This window comes from Caloenas nicobarica, chromosome 1 (assembly GCF_036013445.1).
Source record: "Caloenas nicobarica isolate bCalNic1 chromosome 1, bCalNic1.hap1, whole genome shotgun sequence".
Classification (NCBI taxonomy): Eukaryota; Metazoa; Chordata; class Aves; order Columbiformes; family Columbidae; genus Caloenas; species Caloenas nicobarica.
Window position 1 is genome coordinate 12,184,248 of NC_088245.1, and position 23,046 is coordinate 12,207,293.

Genomic DNA, 23,046 nt, shown 5'->3' on the forward strand with positions numbered 1-23,046 from the left:
CATCTCCGGATCATGTGACAGGTGAAAAGGGACCATTTGCTCTGAAGGGACCATTTGATTTGAAGGCCGAATACAGAGGTTGAATGGGATTTTTAAATTCTCTTGAAACACAGGGTGCTGTCCTTCTTCTGAATTAAAACAACTAGTCTGATAAGAAGGAAATCAGCTGGACAAACAGAGGATTTTTAACACCTCAAGATGGGCAGTGGAGCCAGTTCTGAGAGCAAGGAGTCGGCCAGGAGATCCAGAGAACTGGAAAAGAAACTCCAGGCAGACGCAGAGAGGGAAGCCAGGACAGTCAAACTACTCCTGTTGGGTAAATACAATAAAAATAATTCATAATGCTTTTCCACTGAGGAGTTATTTTGTTCTGGAATTACATTTCAGTACAGTAAATTTCCCACCTCTCACTATTTTATTTGAGGAACAGAATCCTGTAATAGATGCACAAAATGTTTTCTAGTTGTGAACACTCTTTCAGCAATCTACTAAGTCACATGTAACAGGCTGGAAAGGGCCATGTCACTGCATATATTTAATTTTAAATATTATAAATCCTTAACTTTGAAAAGATTATAGAAATGAGAGCCTACTGTTGGAATGTTATGATGCTTACTTGCACAGAATGTAGCACAGATTTACCTTTTTTCATGGATCTATATGCATTCGTTTGCAGAACTAAGTGAGATAACTGGTTACATAGAAAATCCACAGATGTCACAAGGTATTGATATTGTTTATTTTCCAAACTGTTGTACTTCATTTTTTACAGAAGCATAAAGTGACTGAGAAGAGCTTTTTTCAATGTATAAAAATGATATTGTGGAGAGTAGAATGGAAGGTAATGAAATGAAATGAATCCAGATGAATATTCTCAGAGACTGCTACTTCTAAGCCACACTATGATCAACTTATTAACAGCCAGTGTCTGTAATGGCAAAATAACTTTTTTTTCTTGATACGGCTTTATTCTTCTCTCTTTTTTCCCATGGCACTGCATAGCGTGCAAGAAATATCCAAGAGCATAATAACACTGCCACCATCTTAATATTTTTCTTCTAACAGTATGATGCCTGCTAAGACAGTTTACATTGGTTTAACCAAACAAATAGAAAAACAGCCTTTGGTCATTGAAATGTTTCTATTTTTTTCTTCATTGTAACCACAATGCTTACAAATGCTTTTGAATTGACATTTATTCAGACTCAGCTAGATCTGTTCGATAAAGTAAATCAGCTTAACTCTATTGTTTTGTATCTTACGCAAAAAGTCTCTATCTGCTGAGAGTTTAACTATTATTATTAATAAAGACATTAGAGAAAAACACAACCATGTAGGTTTCTCAAATAATGCTAGGAAAGTAGCAGTTTGATAAACTTTATGGACCATCAGTATTCAGATTGCAGTTTATGAAATTTTCAGTCTGGTAGAAAATATTCTCTGTGCCACATTAATATATTATAAAATATTGCCTCTACTGAAACAAGCTTAAATTCATCAAGAAACAGAATAATATTTTTAATTAAACTTTCAAAACCTTTCAGTACTTTCTATATGTCTTACAAAAAGGAATTGACATATTGGGCTGGAACCAGGCTCCAACTACTCCAGCATCCTGTTTCTGACCTTATCCAACACTGGTACCTGAGGAGGATGTGAGAAATCCTTTAAGAGGAATTTATAGGGTAAAGGGGAATTTTTAAGATAAAGGGGAATTTATAAGATAAAGAAGAATTTATAAGGTAGAGTCTCATGACATATTTCGATCTCCAAGCCTTCACGTCTTGGCAGGAGTACTGGAGGCTGTCTTACACTAGGATACAAACTAGACTAACCCTCCCAGAAGACATGTATGTATTTAGTATTAAGAACTTCAGTTTTTAGTGTTTCCAAATGTATATAATCAGTCTTTTTCTGACACTGTTACTACCACATTCTCAAGATAACTTCAGTAAAATACTTTGAGATTAATTGCAAGCTATGTGAGAAAGACTTCTAGTTCATTAATTTCAAATCTGAACATATTTCAGTTTCTACAGCTCTATAAGCACTCTTTTCATGAAACAAGATGATCATCAGAATCTGAAATACTTTTGCTGAAGTTTTCTTTATAATGTACATTTCTATAATATCTTCCTTTATTGATGTCACACATGATAAAGATTCAAATTTGTTATGCTTTTTCTGACAAATCAAAAGGAACGAAGGACTGGGTAAAAAAAGCATGTTAGGAAAAAAAATCATAGATGACAGTTTGAATTTCCTTGTTCTTGAAAAAGGAAGAAGTGAATGAAATGTAAATCTGTTTGGAGCCTATTGCACAGCTAGAATGAAAGCGTCTCTTGAACACCTGCAATCACAGCTGCTGAAGCACTGTATAGCCCCTTCTATAGTCAACCAGTGAGATGGCCAGATAGAAGAGGATTAAATCTTCTGTGTTCAGATCTGGGCCTGTTACCTTTCCATACCTCTGAAGTGATCTCAGAAATTATTCAAATTTTGCACTTCATAAATCAAGGGCAGCTCCATTCAAGATAACCAGCCTAGTCCTACCCTAGTTCTAGATTTCTGTTCAGATTTCACCATTGCTTCTTTTGCAGTAGGCAGATTGGTAGAAAATACTAAAAAAAAAAAAAAGATATGTGTATAATAAGTTTCTCAGTGTGGTCATTATGCTCTTACTACTAAAATGTAAAAAAAAAAAAAAAGTATTCTGACCGTTTCCCGAGAAGATTATTTCATATCTAGTCTGGTCTCTCTGCATCTTCCAATAGATACCTTTACAAAAATGAAATGATATCTAGAAACCAACCACATTTGTTTATGTTAAGTTCCATGATGTGGGCAAACACATTATCTGTGTCGAGATGATAATTTGCAGTTTATATGACATACACCTAAAAACTGCAGATATAAACTGGGGAGGTGAAAAATCATGCCACTTTCTGCTGTTCCTCACAGGGAGCCAGGAGGTTTAAGTCCTCTGTGCCAGGTGTTCCTATGTTGTCAAGGCCATCCCACCCCCCACCTTGTCCACAAATCTAGCCTCTACATATTTATACTTTAAAAAAATCATATTGTTTTATGAGTCTGGAGCAAACTCCAAGGTGAAAGCTTTAGTTCCTTTGTATCAGGGCCATATCTTGCCTACCACATCACACACAGTTTTTATACTTTGTTGGGAAGCCAGCTTGCAGTTTATTTGTGTGCAAAGTACAGCACACATTTGAAATGTGTCCAAAATAGCTGATGCTCACAGTGGTGTTTCATAAAAATAACTTAGCTTCAGTTGAAATAATCATTAAAACTTTGGACTTATTTATTTTCAAAGTATTACTCCATGGCCCCATTGTCTACAGTTTTCAGTGACAGGACAAAACTCACCCTCATCTGAGCTGGTCATCCTCAGCTCACTTTACTGAGAAATACTCACTTTTAGGGCATGACTTACATAATTTAATTTCACTATCTACTTTAGGGTGACAAAAAATGGAAGCCTTTTTTTCTTTTTTTTAGTTTTAGAAGCAAATATTTTTCTCCAGTGACTATAAGAGGCCTCTGATAAGCAGTCTGAATGTAGAAGCTTATAGCATAGACATTTAAAACCAGTTAAATTAATCAAAGCCTGCTCTATAGTACTATAGTTACTATAGTACATAGTTACCATAGTTCCAAGTCAGGCTTAAGTTCCTGTTATTAACACCTGCATTGGAAGCAAAGGCTTTGAGCACAAAGATGGCCCAATAGTCCTATTGACTGGAATACACTGATTTTCTCTTTTGGGGGATGGGAAGAGGGGCAGCATTTAAGGACCTTATTCCCTCAAGAGGGTTAGATCTTAGATCTCTTCTCCAGTTTCTTTCTCTCATGGAGAAAGTTTGTTGAGTTTGCGAAGAGGTCCAGGAAGATATAATTTCAGTTTCCAGAGTTCTGAATGGTACAGACAATGCTCAGGCAGAGGTGTGCAACCTCTTCTGACTCTAATTTGAAGATTTTCTTTTCCTGTATTTTGCTATTTTATGTCATTGTCAGTGGCTTTTGTGACAGGTTTCAAACAAAATATTCAGGCAGTAGTCTTTTAATTTTCTTACTTTCGCTTCTGGAAACTTTCCCAAACCAAACCTCTACTTCCACATAAATAATTAGTGTAAGAGATAATAGATCTTGCTCTGAGACACAAAAGCAGCTTAATATATAAAAAGAACCTTCTTCAACAGCTCAGCAGATCCTAGTCTTGAAAGGGGTTCATACCCTCCCCAGTTTCCACAACTATTCGAACAAATTCTGCTTAGAAAAACAATAACATCAAGTGACAACTGAGGTCCTGGGTTCCGTTTTCCTTTGAATTTGAGATATTCTCACCAGCTTTCAAGTCGCCCTCAGTTTTTGCTGTATTTCTGTTCTGTCTGTTTGCCTTGGTGGTCTGCAGGGAAGAGACCAGGCAGTCCTGGAGCAGGGGACAGGTCAGGCTGCTGGGGATGGCTCTTTGCAGCTCAGTGCTTGCAGCCACACCACACACCACTTCTTGGGTCTCCTCTGCAGCCCCAGCACACCCAGAAACATGATGGGCTGGGGACTTGAGGGGCTGCCATCCCAAATATCCGAAACAAGAAGAGAGGCAGGTTACAGTCTGCCAGGGTGCTCTTTGTACACAGGTGTATGTGGCGTGCCTTGGGGCATGGTGACCACGATCTCTGGGAAGAAGTGTGGGAGTAAACTTCCATCAGCTTTACTGGCAGTGAGGACATCTTCAGCTCCCAGGAGCAGGGCCAGAGATTCAGGTGTTGACCGAGATTCTTGTGCCGAGAAAATCTTGGCTTGATTATAATTGCCCTTTTCACTGCCTTCAGCTCCCTGTGCAGTCACGGAAGGGCTCTCACGATGGACTCTTGCTGCTGTTTCTGCAGCAGAAGGGTTCTGCCGTGGGTGGAAACGCAGCCCTGTCCCTGCTGTCCTGTCCTGGGGCCCTGGCCGGAGGAGCAGGCCGCACGGGACGGGGAAGGAAGAAAGGAAGCAGGTGCAAAGTAAATTGTTTCTGACCCATTTCCTGGGGTGCAAATGCTGCTACAACTAACACGGTACTCCAGAGTGAAGCCAAAGTCCGAGTCATCTGTTGTTTAGATAAAGGCATTACTGGATCATAAATTAAAGATGAGCAGAGGTAGAAAAATGCACCCAAAAGAGATAAATTATGCCTCCCACTCTATTTTAAATTTGCCTTTCAGATCTGGAAGAGAGGTTCATTTCTGTATTATGTTTCCTGGCATCTTTCCAAGAGGTGAATGTATGAATTCTCACCACTGACTGCTCTCTTCCCTACATAAAGTGCAGTAAATGCCACCTTGCCAACAGGGCTTTACCAAGTTCTACAGAGGGCATTGAAAAGATAATAGATGATCTACAGCAAATTTGCATTTTTTCCAAACTGTGGCAGATGGCAGCATCAGCCCATTTTGCATAGGCTTGCTTTTCTCTCACACTTTCTGCCATTCACATCATGCATTTTGAAAACGCTTTGCGTATGGTTTGCTGTCTGTTGCGATTCATTTGAGTAAATTAATCCCTGTCATTTAAATGTTATTAGCTTTACAAAATCAGTTTGGAAAGTCTGTAATCAGTTTGTTCCATTCACTGAGAAGCCTTCATTTAAAATAACTATGCCCTAGATTTCTTCTTTTGTCAAAAGTATTTGACACCCCTGAGTGAGGTAAATTATAATCTGCAAAGAGAAATGCAGCAATGACTCCTGTCCCATGGATTCACAACCAAAATCAAATCCACTCTTCAGGTGCTTTCAAAATCCAGCTCTTGTTTGGCAGTTCTTGCCAAGCCTCACCACTCTCACTGACAGAAGATGATAGTCACCCACACTCATTTCCAATGGAGAACCTTAGCATTGTGGTTACTTACTTTCCATGAGATAAGAAGAGCAAATTAATGATAAAAAAAATCTGACCAAAGCTATGCCTTAGCTCTGCAACTGGTTGTATAAGCAAATGACTGTACCTCCCTGCCAGACGTGGGGATTTACTGCCAAATCATTCCCAAGCTGGACCTGTTGCGTTGCTCTGCAGGTTTCCCACCTCCAGGCACCTACTGCATAGCAGAGGCCACGGGGCAGAGGAACTGACCAAACATCGGTGTCGAGGCATTTTTCTCACATGCTGCCTCTGCATCATAAGTTAGACCTCATGCGAGTCTTCACGCTCTGTTCTTCCAGTTCTTTAAAGAGACTGGTTGATGAGCATGGAAATGGTTGGTTTGGCTTACAAAAGGTCATGATGAACCTTAAATGAGCAGCTACAAGTCAAGGAATGAAGAGGACACTGTCTGCCAGGGATGGAATTGAAATATGATCCATATTTATTTTCCTTGATAATTAGAGTCTATATTTTTCTCTTAATTGACTGAATGTTCCTTCTCAAATGTGCCTTTCCTCTTCAGAATCAATACTTTTGCCAAGATTTCATTGTTTTTAAGTCTAAATGGACACTAGTGAGAGTTATAGTTAGTACAATGAGGATCTAAAACATCTGTATGTCTCTTCATAAATCCAAAATTCTGTGTTCCAGAGAGTTATTTTTAATACTTGCTACTTAATTATCTATAAATCACATCTTCTCAACATTCCCCTTCTGCAGGTGCTGGAGAGTCAGGAAAGAGCACTATTGTAAAGCAAATGAAGTAAGTACATGAATATTCATATTGGTTGTTGAATTTGGTATTTGTAGTATAAGCTATCTAACTAATGTCTTATTACAATATTTATGTTTATTTGAATAAAACGCAAAGAAACATCATTCAAATCCAGTTCTCATTCAACCACAGGAAGAAAATCACAAAGTGACTAAGACACACAGCTGGATTGGTAATCAAATCTTTCTGATCAAATTATGCACTGGTCCAACTCCTTAATGAAGACCAGGGAAGCTTCTACATTGGCTCTGGTAGGAGTTACAGTACTGTAGTGGGAACATGAATGCATTAGACAACCAGCCACAGCAGATCCACCCAGCCCAGCATCCTGTCTCATGTTGTAGCTAGTCAAGGGTGTTCCCAGAAGATGATCAGACCAGACAAGAAAACATGCAGTAATTTTTGCACTGGATATCCTGATAGTGCCTGATGATCTGTGACTCAGGCACCATCCTGAACCAGAGACAGCATCGCTGTGTTTAATCACCCTCAGTTAATTCATGTATGTGTTTTTTCTGAACCTCTTCTGAACCAATGTAAACTAATAACATCCACAATATTCTACAGCAAGTAGTTCCACAGTTTAATTATGTGATGTGAATTGAGAGCACACTACACCAAAACGGGTGAAGTTTTCATCCTTTTTCACAATTCATGGAGAAAGACCTCCCTGAGTCATGACATAACCTGCACACTGGTCTTGGAGAACTTTAATGACATGACATTCTTCAGTCAGGGAGGATTATGAAATTATAATTCCTCTCTGAATTAAAGTAATTGAATTTGACTACTAAGGTTCTTTGTCCTCTGTAATGTGGGGCAAATCCTTTGCAGTAACATGTATGTCCCCGAACCTTAGAGATGATAACAGTAACACCTGCCAATAACTAGATGTTCTAACTGATGTATTAATACAAAGAAATATTAAAGTTGGGTTTATTTTCTTGAGGAAATGCCTCACAGTATAGAAATATTTTTGCAATATTTTTTCTACTCTAGGTAAGATTCAGCTTAAAAATGAGAATGACTAAACAAGAAATGTGACGGTGCAGGCCTAACTATTTTGGATCTAAGTCCCACTATTCAACTTCCCCCATATCCACAGGAACGGGCCTGCATCTTGTTCTGGATTCATACATTATCTTATATTGACCCACAAGGCAAAAACTAGTACTTTTTCACTCAGACTGGGGCGTCAAATCCCAGCCTTATTAATTTAACCTCATATAGCTGCAGAAACTGCTGTTAACCTGTTCCAGCAGAATAGGTAGATCAACCATTGATAAATACTTTTCCAAGATGGATTCAGTTCTTTGTCACACTGACTACAAAAGCATCTGATCCAACTTTTCATGACTTTCTTTCTTCAGATGCACCCCATAAACCTTTTGTTTTCTATTTTTTCACCAGGATCATCCATAAAGATGGTTTCACCTACAAGGAACGCATGGAGTTCAGACCCGTCATCTACAGCAACGCAGTGCAGTCTATCCTCTCTATCGTGAAAGCAATGACTAAGTTAGGAATCAGCTATGAAAACCCAGCTAGAATTGTGAGTATGATGCCCTTTTGCTTGAAATAGGCACTAGAATATATATTTTTTGTAATATAAGAGTAGAGATTAGTAGAACAAAGACAGTTCAGTGTTTAATTTATGATAGTGAAAACTAAGTACTTCTTGGGTTATATATGTGACAAGATGTCATTACTTATTTTCATTTTCTCAAGACTGATGCCTGAGGTCTAACCTTTGCATAAACTGCCATTTGGTTTGTTACAAAAGAGGTGTTCTACTTGCAAAGACATAAGAAAGAAAAAAAAGAAGAATATTTTCTTAATTGCTTAGTCACTTACTTGTTGCTATTGGGAAATGTAATAAATATTTCCCTTTTATGAACAAATCTTGGGGCTGAGCCATGTAAGGAAGGGTTATCTAGACATGTTGGGAATATTTCAGTTTGACATGTCAGAGAAGTGGAGCCTGACCTTTCTAACCTTTCTGACACGGTGAGCAACCCTCTGCAGAAGCGCAGAGAACAAGAGCCACAGAAAGAAGACCTGCTATCTTCTGGCAATCATGCTGAATTTTCAGGGGCAGAAGTAAAGGAAAAACGCATACCTTTCTTCTCAGTGCGATGATTTAGTCTATTGCCTGTAATTCAGACCTTGCTTAGAATGTCTCAGAGGCTTGTCAGAATATCAGTGGTTCCAGTTTTGGAAAATTCTTTCTGTTCTCTAGAGGTTTATCTTAGAGGGAATTACATCTGCTTATCTGAAGGAGTTTCCTTGTTCCAGAAGTCTAAATTTCATTACACTGTCATGTGGTACTTTGACCTAAAAAATGATAAACTAATGCTTCAGTTCATATAGTCATTTGACAAAACAGAAACTAAGTGTTTTTTTCCTGTATTCTTTTAATGGTCCATTAATACAAGTCATTCAAACAAATGTAACAGTTCCCGAAAGCAGCACAGAAAATAAGCTCATGTGAATGTGCCGCAACCCAACTCTGTCTCCTCAGTTGTGACAGATACATGTTCTGCATAAGGACCCACCTGCCTGTCTACATGGCCTCAGGCAGCTGAATTTTGCAGCACCTACACAGGTCCTGGCTTGGCCTCTAGTGTCCACTACATGGTCCCAAATCTGTTTGCCATCTGTAATAGAGATATGTTCTGCCTCTGTCCCAGTACTTCAGCCTCTCTTCTCAGCCCTGCCAAACTTTCTGAGAGATTTATACATGTTCATTCATCATCTGTCACCTATGCCAGTTTCAGAGACATTATCTTCAGGGGATTTCACACCCTGGGGAACTGGGAATTGAAGATTTTTGCTAAATAGCCCAGTTCATTTCTTAGCTTTGTATTTAACCAAATGCTGAAAATACAGCTATTTTAAGTTTATTGCTTTGTAGCACAATAAGCCCATTCTTACTGTCATTGGCAGAATAGGCCTCTAGGAATACAGTTGAATACACCTGTATAAAATATTTGCAGTGCCTGCCTTCTTTTCCCTCAGGACCATATGAGAGCAAAGTGGATATGAGTTTTAAAGAAATGGAAATTTCAGTCACATTTGCTTGAATGTCAACTAAACATTTCTTTTGTTCTAAAAACAAATTTAGCTTACATTTTCTGTAAAATTACAAGCCATTTATAAGCCTGACTTGTTTTGATATGAGCTTTGATTTCAGCTGGATTTTTGTTCTTGCTCTGTTCTGGTCCAGATTTAGCTGCTGAAAGTCATTTAGCCCAAAGTCTGGGCTTATCTTGAGCCCAAAAGCAAGAGGTTTATCCATGTTCCAGGATGACCTGCAAATACCTCTTAGTGATCCTGAAAGTGCCTCAGTACGTAATTTTGAACAATATCTGTTCTGGTCAGAAAGGTGTATTTTTCTTTGTAAAGCACCATTGCAATTTATTTTTATTATGAAAATCATCTGAAGTGTGTTTAAATGCCAGAGAGAAACAAAACATTACATAAATCAGGGTTATAACCTCAGTCTGCCGCTATCTTCTTCTTTTTACATAAGCATCAAAATTCACCATTTTCACTTTCTGCATAATAACATTTACTGTACACTTGGAGTTTCTGAGCTTAAGGCTTCTCCTTGTAGGCTACTCAACCAATAAATGCAACCTTGTAGGACGATAGTACTAATCATTAAATGATATGTGATATCTCCAAGAAGAGAACATTCTAAATCTTATCTCGAACTGAACAAGTGTACACTCTGGAGAGCAGCCCTGGGGACAAATGCAGGGCACACATGAGAAAAAATGACCCAGTTCTGCTGATGCTGGAGCTGAGTGAGAGGATGGGGGTGCAGAATGGAGTTGGTTTTGTTCAATGTAGATGGGCAATTGTCCAGCCGTCCTCCTTCCTCTTTCAAATGAAGGCAATTCTCTAGTGGTTATTTCCTCCTTTTTTTTCTTTTGCTCTATGCTAACTCAATTTCTCCAATATTTTAGAAAACCTGTAGAGTTTTATTTTTTATCAGTCTTTGACTTCTACAGGGATTCCATAAATTGTGATTTCTATTAAAACATACAGTGCATTCTCTAAATAAATTTGTTACAAATTATTGTGAAGACATTTTCTACTTTTGAATAAAATGTACTTCCTGCCAAAACAGCATCTGTCAGAATCCATTTCTACATTTGCCACTATTGATTGTAAGTCTGCTTATACAGCTAGGAAGGAATTATATTCCATAATTATGCACTGCTGTGGCAATGTATCGAATGACCCTGTTTTACTTGTGTTCTTTATTTACAATACGTTCCTAAGCTGTTAATCACTGAAAAGAAACGTAATAGATTCCTTGAAGTCTTTTTTGATTGACTGCAAATGGAATAAATTACAGATTAATTCATTTAAAATATTTGGGATTTTATTCAGTTACAGGTTTCTTCTTCCTCAAATTAAAAAAAAAAAATAAATAAATGAGAAAAGCTTTCACTAGTTATATTCATTTTGCCACATTTCTCACTGTGGCCTAAAGCTAGAAAATTTTTCTTCCAAATATATTAAACAATATATTTAGCTATATATTTCTTCTTTAATATATGTTTAAACTTTAAATATCCTCTTAAACTTAGGTTTTGATACTTCAACGCTCTCTCTTACAATAAAAGCCTTCCTTCCAAGCTGGACCTTTTGTGAACATCTATGCTAAGATGAAACTGAGCCCTTGTGTGAACAAAACAAAACAACAAAAAGAAGAAAACTCTGTGTATCACAGTTTCAGTCTAACCTTGGCACTAACTAAAGGGAAGTGAGCTTGTAAAAGAATGTTTGCATGCATAGGCGAGTACAGCTACCTGGAAAAATCAGTGAAGATGAAAAATTTAGCCCCTCAAATTCATTGTAAACCAAGCATGTCTTTCAGGGAGGTGGAGGGGCACAGTGCACTTGCACAATATTCACTGAAATTTCTCTTTAGGAAGATGAAAGGAAGCTGTGTGCCATGGCAACAGCTCTGGAGGATGGCGACATGTCTTCTGAACTGGTTGAACTCATCAAACAGCTGTGGAGCGATGGTGGGACCCAGGCCTGCTTCGCCAGGGCAGCAGAGTACCAGCTCAGCGACTCGGCAGCCTAGTAGGTGACACCAGCTGCAGGTGCTGAACATCTGGCTATGGCCATAACGGGCAGCGTAGGAAGGTTTGAGACAAGAACCCTTCCTCACATGCAGAATAGCCTAAGAAAATGATTGCCGATTAACCTGAAAAGAACGAGGTTTTTTGCTAATGTTTTTGATTGTGCTGGTTTGACTGAAAAGAGGTTAATTTTCTTCATGTAGTTATAAATCTTTCTTTTCCATAGCTAGCACACTCATTACTTGGACTTAGTTTGAGAACAAGAAGATAACACCCCAGCACACAGCTAATGTTTTTAATTGCTCTGGTCTGAGAGCAAAGGACGTTCTGAGCACTCTGCCCACAGGTGGGAGATATCGAGGAAGTGGGGCATGGATGGGGCAGAGCTTGACTGACATCCAGACTGATCAATAAGAGTATTCCATCCCATTAGCGTCATGCTCCAGATTTAAGAGTGGGACCTTCCAGTTTCTGGCCCCCTCTTCTCTTCTGCACTTCTTTCTCTCTCTCTCCCTCTCTCTGGGGTGCAGCCGGGGGAGTTTTTGGTGCAGGACGTTTAATCTGGCTTTTGCCACTTTGCAGAGGCCTATGAGCCTTTCTGCCTTTTTCGTCTCTTTTCGCTCTCTGGCGTCGGCTTTGGGACCAGGTGTGGCTTGCTGGAACTGGCTGCTCAGTTGCAGATGGAGTTCGTTTGGAATTGCCTTGAATATCTTTCATTTCTATTTTTTATATATATATATATATATTTACTAGCAGTGTATTAGTTTTTTGTTATTTTATTATACTGTGTTTATCTCAATCCAAGTTTCTCCCTTCCCTTTTGATTCTCTCCCCTATTGGGGGGGTGGGAGAGGAGGTGAGTGAGCGGCTATCGTGGTTGTATTGCTAGCTCGGGTTGATATATTGGAAACGTTCGGCTGAAGGAGACAAGCGAAAACAAGGAAGAACTTGTTTCTGTGAGTTTGTTTAAACTGTTAAAAAAAAAAAAAAAAGTCTATTCTCTCTCCAGGTAATTCTAAGATTGAAAAAATGAGGGAAAAAGAGAACTGCAACAGCTTAGTTTTCACCTAGATCTGTCCTTTGAATGTATACCTTTCAAGCTGCTAAACATTAAGTCTGGAGAAAACTATAAAAAGTTTCCTCTAAACTAATCTGGCTACATGGATGAGCGTTCAGTGCTCCCTGGGATGTTACCATCTCAGCACCCAGCTGGTCCTGGCCAAGTGGTGCTGCAGCCACTCTCCAACCTGATGGACCCAGTTCCCTTTTTTGAGCCTTGGAGGTGGCAGGCAGATAAGCAGGGGACTAGGGGTGCTCAGCTCTGAGTCCACATAGGGTCAACAGACAGCTGGGACACATCTCCTAGCTTAGAATCACAGAATCATAGGATCATTTTGGTTGGAAGAGACCCTTAAGATCATCAAGTCCAACCATAACCTAAATCTAGCACTAAACCATGTCCCTAAGAGCCTCATCTACACATCTTTTAAACATATCCATGGATGATGACTCCGCCACTTCCTTGGGCAGCCTGTTCCAGTGCTTGACAGCCCTTTCCACGAAGAAATGTTTCCTAATGTCCAATCTGAACCTTCCTTGGTGCAACCTGAGGCTTCTTAGGTGTAGTAAGCAAGCTTAGGCTTTTCAGGACTCCTTGGTTCGGTTGCTTCTACAGCTGTTCTTGCAGGCTAGATTGGTCCTGCTCTTCTGTTTTCTCCCTAAACTCGCAAAAGACCCAGAAAGGAGGTGTCACCTGGGTCAGAGTTTTTCTGGAGTGCATAAGTCTGACTCTAAACCTGAGGCAGAGGGTTGTTCCAGCTGAGGTCCATCTTCCAACATCTGCAACTGGAGGTTTCTCTGCTCCTGCAGCTCCTCCTACAGGCTGAGGGCACCTGCAGGGTGACACCTCACAAGGTGCTGGGTGCCCTGTTCACTGGGCAGGGAAAGGCATGATCCGAGTCCTGTCCAGGAGCCAGGCAAAGTGACGGCACTAACTGCTCACTATGGTAGTATAAGGGATATGCCATGAAAATATAAAAATTCTTCATCTCTTTATATCTTCAAACAAGAACGAAAACCTTTTTTTGCAAGACACCCAAACAAATATTGCCTGTGTTAATTTGCACCTGACTTGACAGCATTCTATAATTTCCTTGTATTTCCTTAGGAATAGTATGGGGCAATCTTTTGCTTCTTAATATATCCTTTCTGATGGGCCGCACCACCGTTCCCAGCACTAAAAGCCAGTAGTAAGTCAGTCATCATAATTAAAAGGAAAAACACTTGCTGAATTTAAAAACAAACAAAAACCCTAATGCAGAAAAAAAAAAAAAACTCTTCACCAGGTAACATTCTAGTGTGTACACAGTGCCTGGAAAATCAGGTTTTGCTGCCTAAAAGGAAGATAAGAGAGTGTAAAGTAATTCCCTATCAGTGTTATGGGCTGTTTTAACCCGCCATAGGTTTCAGTATTTAAGGGAGCTAGTATAGACTATAAAGGAGCAAATAATCATTATTTATTGCTAGAGTTACATTAAAAACAACAGTGATATGTTTTCCATCTGCTTGAATGCTTCTGAAAATCCCACTAATCCTCTGTCTTCATATTTAGGTACCTGCTGCTTCTGAAAATCTAGCCTTTGGCTCTGAACCATTAAAATCAATTTAATTTTTGCCCCTGCTGCTGGGCTTCTAATGATCAGTTCAAAACGAGCTAGAATCAACCAACCATCTAATGCTACACTTCAGTTTCTTTTAAAACCAAAACCCTGTTTCTCAGCTCCTGTTAATCAGCTCCTACACAGAGTACTGATTTATACTGTGTAAACTCTGACTTGCTTAGGTTATCTTCTCTGAGTCTGTTCATTATTAATTCATGCTAATGAAGTTTGATCACTGCCTTTCCTCTGTGTGTTTTAGTAGAAAGAAATGAGATCTTCATAATGGAAAACCCCTGTATGTCAAATTTGGCTCTTCTTCTCCTTTTGTCAGTTCATAACCTCTTTATACAGATTTCCAGACTAGCAGGTAGGATTCGTAGGCTCTGTCCAGCTATTTCGAGAAAGCCGAGTGACCCTGGAAGAGACAGGAGAAGGGCCGGTGGTAGAACAAGGACAGGCTTCAAAGACCTGGTTTGGATCCTCATTTCATGCAGATTTTATCTCTGTGTGCCAGACAGAAAACCAGATAATCCACTCTTTCCCAGGGGGCTTTGAGAATACTAATTTAGGGGATTACAAAATGTATGAGGTTTTTTTAATTATCATTTACCTTCTTCTTGTAAACTGATAGGTCTGCAGGGAAAACAGCCCCTGCATGTGAATTTCCCAAAATATCATGATCTCCCTTTCACTTAGGAATGAAGGTACTATTATAACAGGTCTGACAGACTGTGATAATTCCTAGAGAGATGCTTGGGGTTCTTCCCCTCTGGTGGCAGTTTCCACTTGCTGAAAGCAAATGGGCAAAACCCCTTTCCTGACAAGCTGGTTTTTTAGCATCCCTGAGGAAAATAAGGATTTTCCTGAACTGAAATTCTCAGAAAGATCTTTATTATATAAAACTAAATTACACTTCTATGTACAAGGTAAAAAAAAAAAAAAAAAAAAGGAAAGGCTCTGGATTGTGGCTTTAGGTTGTATAAAAAACAATAGTATTGAATTTAAATGTGTATTTTACATAACATATATAGAAGCAGCTCAATACGAAGTGATTACGTAATGTTTATTTCACTTTTTGAATTCACCAGTCACCATTTCTTTTCACTCTCCTTAGTTACCTCAACGATTTGGACAGGTTGGCAATGCCGGACTATGTGCCTAGTGAGCAAGACGTTTTGCACTCCCGAGTGAAAACAACTGGGATTATAGAGACTCAGTTTTCTTTCAAGGACTTGAACTTCAGGTACAAAAGCCGTATTCGACAGTTTTCTGTGTTTTATCTTCAAGCATTTTCTTTTAAAAAGTATTGATCCATTATAATATTGCTAATCTCATTGTGATATTTTTGAATTCACTCTTATTTAATGTTTTGAAACAGACAGAAAAAGCAAGATATTTTAGTACCAGTACTCCAACTCTAAGTATATAATGGACCGTTATTAAGAGATCTCAGAATATCAGGTTCTAAAAGGACATTTTTACATATGCAAGTGTCTTAAAAGCATTATTTATATCCCGCCATTTGAATAACTGTTTGTGACATTTATGAAATTTGTCTACCTAAATGTCCTTAACAGCATGCAAAACATTTGATGACTACTAATTTGCATGCACTCTCAACCTTTCACTCTTTTCCTTTGAGAACAGAAATAACTGCTCTTAACACCAGAATGCATTACAGTTGGCAAAAAATTATCATTTCTGTCCCATGGGAAATTTCAATATTAGCATGCATGCCTTCATGCTCATTTAAGATGAAGAGCAAAATGTTCAGAAAAGATCTTGAAAACAATGTCTCCGAGAAATCTGACTGAAAATAATTGACACTTTCAGATACTCAGGATTTTGTTATGCTTGGCAAACCAATTAAAATATCTAATTCCACATGAAAATGTATTTGAATGAATTATGATAGTTTCAGTGCTCTGTAATGCTTTTCTCTATGGACTGAATTCAATTCAATTCTTAATTTAAAGGCTGGGGTGCACATTGAGGAATGTCATCTAGACAAGAAACTGTCTGCAGAGACAGACAGATGTACGAAGCATCAAGAGTATGACTTTTACATTTTTCATTGGGCTTCTTTTCTCCTCGTGGCAATTAATGATCCCCCAAACCATCCATTCTACCAGACAGATGCTTTGACACAACTGAGATTACATATAGAAAATAAGATTCTGAAGTTGATGTCCTACAGATAAATTATTGTCACCTTTTAAGACACTGGCCACTCGTGCAAAATTCAGCATTTACCCACAAATGCTAAGATGCAATGTCGTAAACATCATCTATTTCTCTGATTAACATACTTCCAGACAGTTTTATACACTGGAAATCTGAGCACCTTCTGTTACAACCATAGTTTACATAAGAAATAAAAACAAAATCAGGATGGAGAAAGAAATTATCAGAATGTAAACCCTCTTCGACATGAATGCTGATATCAGAACCATACAATCTCCTGCGTTGGAAGGGACCCACAGGGATCATGGAGTCCAACTCCTGTCCCTGCACAGGACAACCCCACAGTTCACACCGTGTGTCTGAGGCCTTGTCCAGTCTCTTCTTGAACACTGTCAGGCTTGGGGCCGGGACACCTCCCTGGGGAGCCTGTTCCAGTGTCCAGCACCCTCTGGGGGAAGAACCTTTTCCTAATGTCCAATCTAAACCTCCTCTGGAATATCAGAATTGGTGTCCAGGTCCAACTAAAACGTGACACAACTGAGAATTAAGTTACCTGAGTGTCTGTAAACAAGAGGAAGGCTCCTAATGCCACCACAAACACAAAAACCACTGTGTTTAGCCTCTCTGCTATGCATCATGGTAGTGTTAGGTAAGTAAATTCATTTGTGGTTTTAAGTACTTGAGTAATACGAGGTAAAATCACTACAAAATAGTTTGATGGTTTTGAGCTGTTCTAGGGATGCAGAGCAGCAATAAATCTACCTTAACCAGCCAGTCATTGTGACTGCATTGCCAGAGCAATGAGAACAGCTGGGGGATCCTGATGACTCTGCAATTATTTTGATAAGTACCATAAAAACATCTATAAAGAGAGGAACACTTCCACATTCAGAGTGAGTTTTGGTTGATGTGCTTAAATGAGGTTTGGGGTCACAAGCCATACAGGGATAAAAAGAAAACATGAACAGATGCCTCATTCACTAAACACTTGTCCCTCCTCTGAACCGAATGAGACAGAAAACATTTTGTATCCATGCAGTGAAAGAATAAATCCAAGTACTGCTTCAGAGAACTGAATTACCATTGCACAGGCAACATCTCTTGTTATTTGCTATCTTCTTAGTGCCTACTTTGCTGGTTTAGTGTAATTTAGTTTTCTTGAGCTCTTTGATTTATTTCACTAATGTTGACTTTGATTTCCAGAGCTGAGAACATACTTAAATATTTTTTAAAAGGAATCTGATCTTCATAGGTCGTCTCCTGATGTAGTTTTCTTTGAGGTGCTAGGAAGAGTCCCACTGAAATCAGGCAAGCTTTAGTTTTCAGATCTCACTATATGTACCACTAGAACAAATTAATATACAGTTAGTCCCATATCTCTGGCTAAATTTTCCAAGAGTAGTGCTGGGCAAATACAGAGCTTTCAAGACTAATTTTGTCTTGGCAAAAGAAAAAGATAATTTCAGAAATACATTACCTGCTACTCACAGAGGGACTTCAGTTTTACATGTATATTTGTTAAGGTCTGGGCTGATATGCTAAGCAAGCTAAGGTTAGTACAACAAAGCCTGCCCATAAACATTGCCTCTGGCCTTGATCTTGTCCTTTCTTAACTGGCTTCTCATGTGCATTCACAGGGCTGTGTGCTAAAAGTTTCTGGGAAGTGAATACAGATTCATGTGATGATACATGCTTATGAAAGTTTACCGCAGACTGAATTTTGAAGCTTTCTTCCCCCCTCATAACCCTGATTTCAGAGTTACATACTACCAATCGAGGAAGATATGTAACAGCAGGTGACTTTGGGGCACTAATCACAGCCAAAAGTCAAGATATTTTATTCATACTGACCTCACTCTTCCGTAGGCATACTGAACTCAGCGAAGATACACTTGGAAGAATGGCGTTACTGTTACCAAAATCTGGCTTCACAACGGCTTCCTAATTTCCTAATAATTCACATTTATAGGCACCCCATGATCAGACAAAGAGATGAAATGTACTAGAAAAAAAAAAATTCTTTTTCTCTAATTACTCCTCAGCTGCAGAAACAGTTCATCATGAGCATTGGGAAGGGTTTCATTTCTTCTAAGCAGGATGAAAAACGATCAACTATAACTTTTGTTTCTGTTAGCTGGGTTGCTGATGGTAAAGAAAACAGAAGAAATATACTGCAAAAATGGTGTTTCGGTAACAAATTATTCTTTCACTGTTCGTTACTGATGTGCTTTTTTATATATTGAATCCCAAAATTTTCATTGCTATGAAAACTGAGTTGTGTTTAATTTTCAGATTCTGGAGGACATACATCCAGAGAGTAAGATCTAATGCATTTTCTTGAAGGACAGGAAAATGCAACAAAGGATTAGATTTTACAGTTTTAAGTTCAACAACAGGCAGCACAGGGGAAAGTCATCATGCACACAAGGAAACAGCAAAAGTAATAATAGGACAGATCTGGGGGTTTTTACATGTTTTTTTCTCCTTTCTAATGCACTTGAAAAATGTCTAGGATTGGCATATTTTATGTCAGAAAAATAGTGAAAAGAAAGCCCAAGAAAAGAAAAAGAAAGCGATTTTGAAAGCTAGTGCTAGGCAGAGCAATGGTAGTTTGGGCAACAGCTCCATCTCAGTTGGGCCCTAACTACGTCCCATCTAGTTGTGCTCAGTTGGCTTTTGGCCCTATATAAAAAGTCCATAAAAAGTTCATATGACTCTACCCAAAGGTAGTAATTTCTGGCAAAGACTGAAGTAAATGCAGAGGAGGACAGCCCTAGATTTTTATCTGTTAAAATGAAGAGACTCCTGCTCCTCATGACCTGCTGCTCAAGCAGCAACTAATGAGTTGGATGGGGCAGAGACCCCAGACACAGGCGCACGCTGCAGGTTGCACAGCTCAGTCATCACACCAGGGCCATGAACAGATGACTAAATATAGATCTATATCAGCCAATTAAACATAACTTGTGGGTCAACCCGTGACTGGCTTCCAGTCATATGCCTTATTGATCAATGTGTCAGTTCACTACAAGCAAAACTGTGAAGTAACCAACGGCTGTGGATTTGAGGGTGCTTTGTCAATGTTTCATGCATGAACTCTGTCCTGAATAAATCCCTGTCTGCAGGGCTTAGTGCTGCACAGAGCTCTTATTCAGAGCCCCACTTCTTCAACACGGGGCACCACCCAAGAGTACCCAATATATGTCCTATATGCAGGTATTTTAGCCTTTATGTTGCATTTTATGTGCCCTACAAAGCCATAAGTAAAACACAGTACTTATTGACCTGTTGGGATAGAATAGACCACTATATGGAAAAACTGGATATTTTATTGTCATTCATCTCCGGTTGCACTCTACACATTAACAGCATGACTACATCCTTACTAGTTAGTGCTTTACATTGTATGTTATTTTTTCTGCAAAGGATGTTTGATGTGGGTGGACAGCGATCGGAGAGAAAAAAGTGGATTCATTGCTTTGAGGGAGTTACTTGCATCATTTTCTGTGCTGCACTGAGTGCCTATGACATGGTTCTGGCAGAAGATAAAGAAGTGGTGAGTCAGAAGAGACAAACAACCAACCCTTTTTGCTGCTGAGTTGTAATGTACTTTCTGATGGCATATCACAACTATTCCTGTTCCCTGATAACCATTTAAAGGCTATTATGCTGTATTGCGTCTTGCCAGTAAAGAACATTAAAGTAAAAATGACATATGGGGATGAGATTTGTCAGTCTCTCACGTTCACCTTTTGCATCTATGCAGAACAGAATGCATGAAAGCCTTCAGCTGTTCAACAGCATCTGCAACCACAAGTGCTTTGCAACCACTTCCATTGTGCTGTTTCTAAACAAAAAAGACCTCTTTCAAGAGAAAATAATGAAAGTTCATCTGAACGTCTGCTTTCCTGAGTATAATGGTAAGTTTGGGGTTTTCAGAAGAAAATACACTCAGATGATTAGCTTAGGCTGTGCTTTAAAGACTGAGGCTCTGACTCAGGTCACCTATATATAACCATATAAATGCTAAGTATCTTGCCTAAGCATTTAGCCTTTCTCTCAAAAGAACGGTATGGGATAGACAAGGCCAGAACCCAATTCATCTCACTCACTGTGTTTATCCTAGGGTGGGATTATCTCTCTCTGGAGATGCTTATTTCTCTCAACCGGCAATAGAGGAAGCTGTGAGAACTAGAATTTTCAGATGGCTGAGTGTGGTGTAATGAACCTAGCCAACATTTTAGAAGTCAGTGGCTTATCGCTCACACACAACCCATAACTGAACCCAGGTTTTTTCGCCCTGTTTTGAAAATCCATTCTGTAAAGGAAGTCTGGCTCTTTTTGTATGTCACAGCAGGGTCTGCTGGAAATAGAAAACAGCAGCTCTTACAAGCTAATGAAAGAAAATATATGAGGCTATGTCAGAAAGTGCCAGATAAAAACCAAAAGTTGTCTGTGTTTCAGTATTAACCTAAAGTATCTATGATAGGGAGTGTCCAAAATGAAGCATACTTATACAAACATTATTATTAGAAAATAAGAAATAAAGACTTCTGGTTAGGCATTGAAATTTAAAAGCAGGTGCACAGTGTAGATGCAAAATTTTCATACCTAATGCATGAAGTTAATTACCTTTATTAAACAAGAAAAAAAAAGGCAGGAAAAGAATTCTTGTTTCTTAGCAGCTGTGAGGAAGTATCAGTTGCAATGTGTCTTCTCTTTCTTTTACTGTTCTCTCTGCTAGGACTAAATACATTTGAAGATGCTGGAAATTACATCAAGCAACAATTCCTAGACTTGAACATAAGGAAAGAAGATAAAGAGATATATGCTCACTTGACCTGTGCCACGGACACCCAGAATGTCAAGTTTGTATTTGATGCAGTCACAGACATAATAATCAAAGAAAATCTGAAAGACTGTGGGCTTTTCTAGCCATTCATTCCCTTGCTCATAGGTTGACTTCATCTCAGTCCACTTTCCTCTCTTCATCCTGTATGCTTACTGAAATAAAAAACTCCAGGGAAGAAATAGTATCAATTAGGCTTTTGTTAGCTGTCAGTTGCTGCCTTGGGCACAGCCTGAGCATTGCAGACCAGCACTGACCTCCTGTATGTCATAAGAAGATTGAAAAAAATGTTCTTGCTCCACAGAGGTGCCAGCTGCTGATAAATCCTACTGAAATCAAAAGGAAATTCCTATTTTAATCAATATGATTTGCAGGTAATCAGAACTTCTCAGAAAACTGGGGACACCTCAGTATCCTGTGTTTTCTAGTAACTGGAGAAAGAAGGGCAATATATAACAGATGACTGACTTTTATTTATATTTGAAGCCTTAAGGAAGCTATAGCATTAAACAGTATCAATAGATAAGTTCTGTTCAGCACTTTTTCTTTTCCATGTTACATACAAAGCTAAAAATGACATACCATTAATTGAACAAAGGCAAACCCCACAGGCTAAACTGGTGTATGACAAAGAGCAGTGCAAATCTGAATGTTTAATTTTATTATACTGTTTTGTTAGAAGAGCTGAGGGACAAGTACATAGAAAACCGCACATGTATAAAATTCACAAGTGCCACTATCCAGTTTGGGAAAAAAGAAAAACAAATCAAAACAAAACAACACACTGAGACGGAAGCATGTTTTTTGAATCCCTGAGGAAGCATAAAATATTATAGTAACTGTCAGTTCCTGCATAGACTGTAAAGGCCAGTTGAATTTTTTTTTTAACAATTAAAAGAACTGACTCCTTTTTTAAAATAATAATTAATAGACCTGCTACTGGACAACTTCTCCAGTACCCTGTGATTGCAACAATCATTTCCACCCGTGCAGACCACATGTAAACCACTAGTCCTAGTGGGAGAACCACGGCCTTGGGACTTGGGTACAGAGGTCTATTCTCTGTGCAAAGAACTTGCTAATGAAGAACTGCTCCCCTTTAACTCCTCCTGACTTACTGAGACTGTTAACTACAGAAAATACTTAACTATGTTAACCAGAATGGGAGTTCTAAATATATTAAACTGAATTTTGTAAATTCAGTCTTGAGAGAACACTCACTTTTGAAATCTGATCACTGATCAAATGTTTCCTTTTTTTCCTTCTTTTTTTTTTAAGACATTTCAATGTAATTTTTCTCCATACACTCACTGTGTTCTGGTTAATGTAATTACTGAAAACACTAGAACAGATAACGCGGTCACCAGAGTCCTGCGAGCTGTCCCATAAGCAAGGCTGTCAGGGTGTGCGGCTCTCCCAGCAAGTGCAGAGCTAAAACACGTTTTGCACTGTCTGGATTCCTCTTGCTGCCCGACCTGTAATGATTCACTTCATTAATTCCTTGTTTGCGTTGAAAATAATGGATTTCCACGGTAAGCTTTCTAGATTCATTTCC

At 38.9% G+C, this 23,046-nt stretch overlaps 1 protein-coding gene across 12 annotated transcripts in view; it reads left to right on the forward strand.

The window, feature by feature from the left end:
- The window catches only part of LOC135985279 (guanine nucleotide-binding protein G(t) subunit alpha-3-like), an 89,574-nt gene extending 66,547 nt beyond the window's left edge, over positions 1–23,027 (forward strand). For 9 of the 12 annotated variants that reach the window (XM_065628424.1, XM_065628415.1, XM_065628432.1 and 6 more), the window contains 8 exons: positions 114–316; positions 6,642–6,684; positions 8,107–8,248; positions 11,642–11,799; positions 15,573–15,701; positions 20,069–20,198; positions 20,409–20,562; positions 21,387–23,027. In XM_065628424.1, coding sequence (XP_065484496.1) covers positions 199–316; positions 6,642–6,684; positions 8,107–8,248; positions 11,642–11,799; positions 15,573–15,701; positions 20,069–20,198; positions 20,409–20,562; positions 21,387–21,577 — 1,065 coding nt within the window. In that variant the 5' untranslated portion in view covers positions 114–198 and the 3' untranslated portion in view covers positions 21,578–23,027. The remainder of the gene's footprint in view (positions 1–113; positions 317–6,641; positions 6,685–8,106; positions 8,249–11,641; positions 11,800–15,572; positions 15,702–20,068; positions 20,199–20,408; positions 20,563–21,386) is intronic. The other 3 variants (XM_065628497.1, XM_065628507.1, XM_065628517.1) reach the window with 1 other exon arrangement.
- The last annotated feature ends 19 nt before the right edge of the window (positions 23,028–23,046 follow it).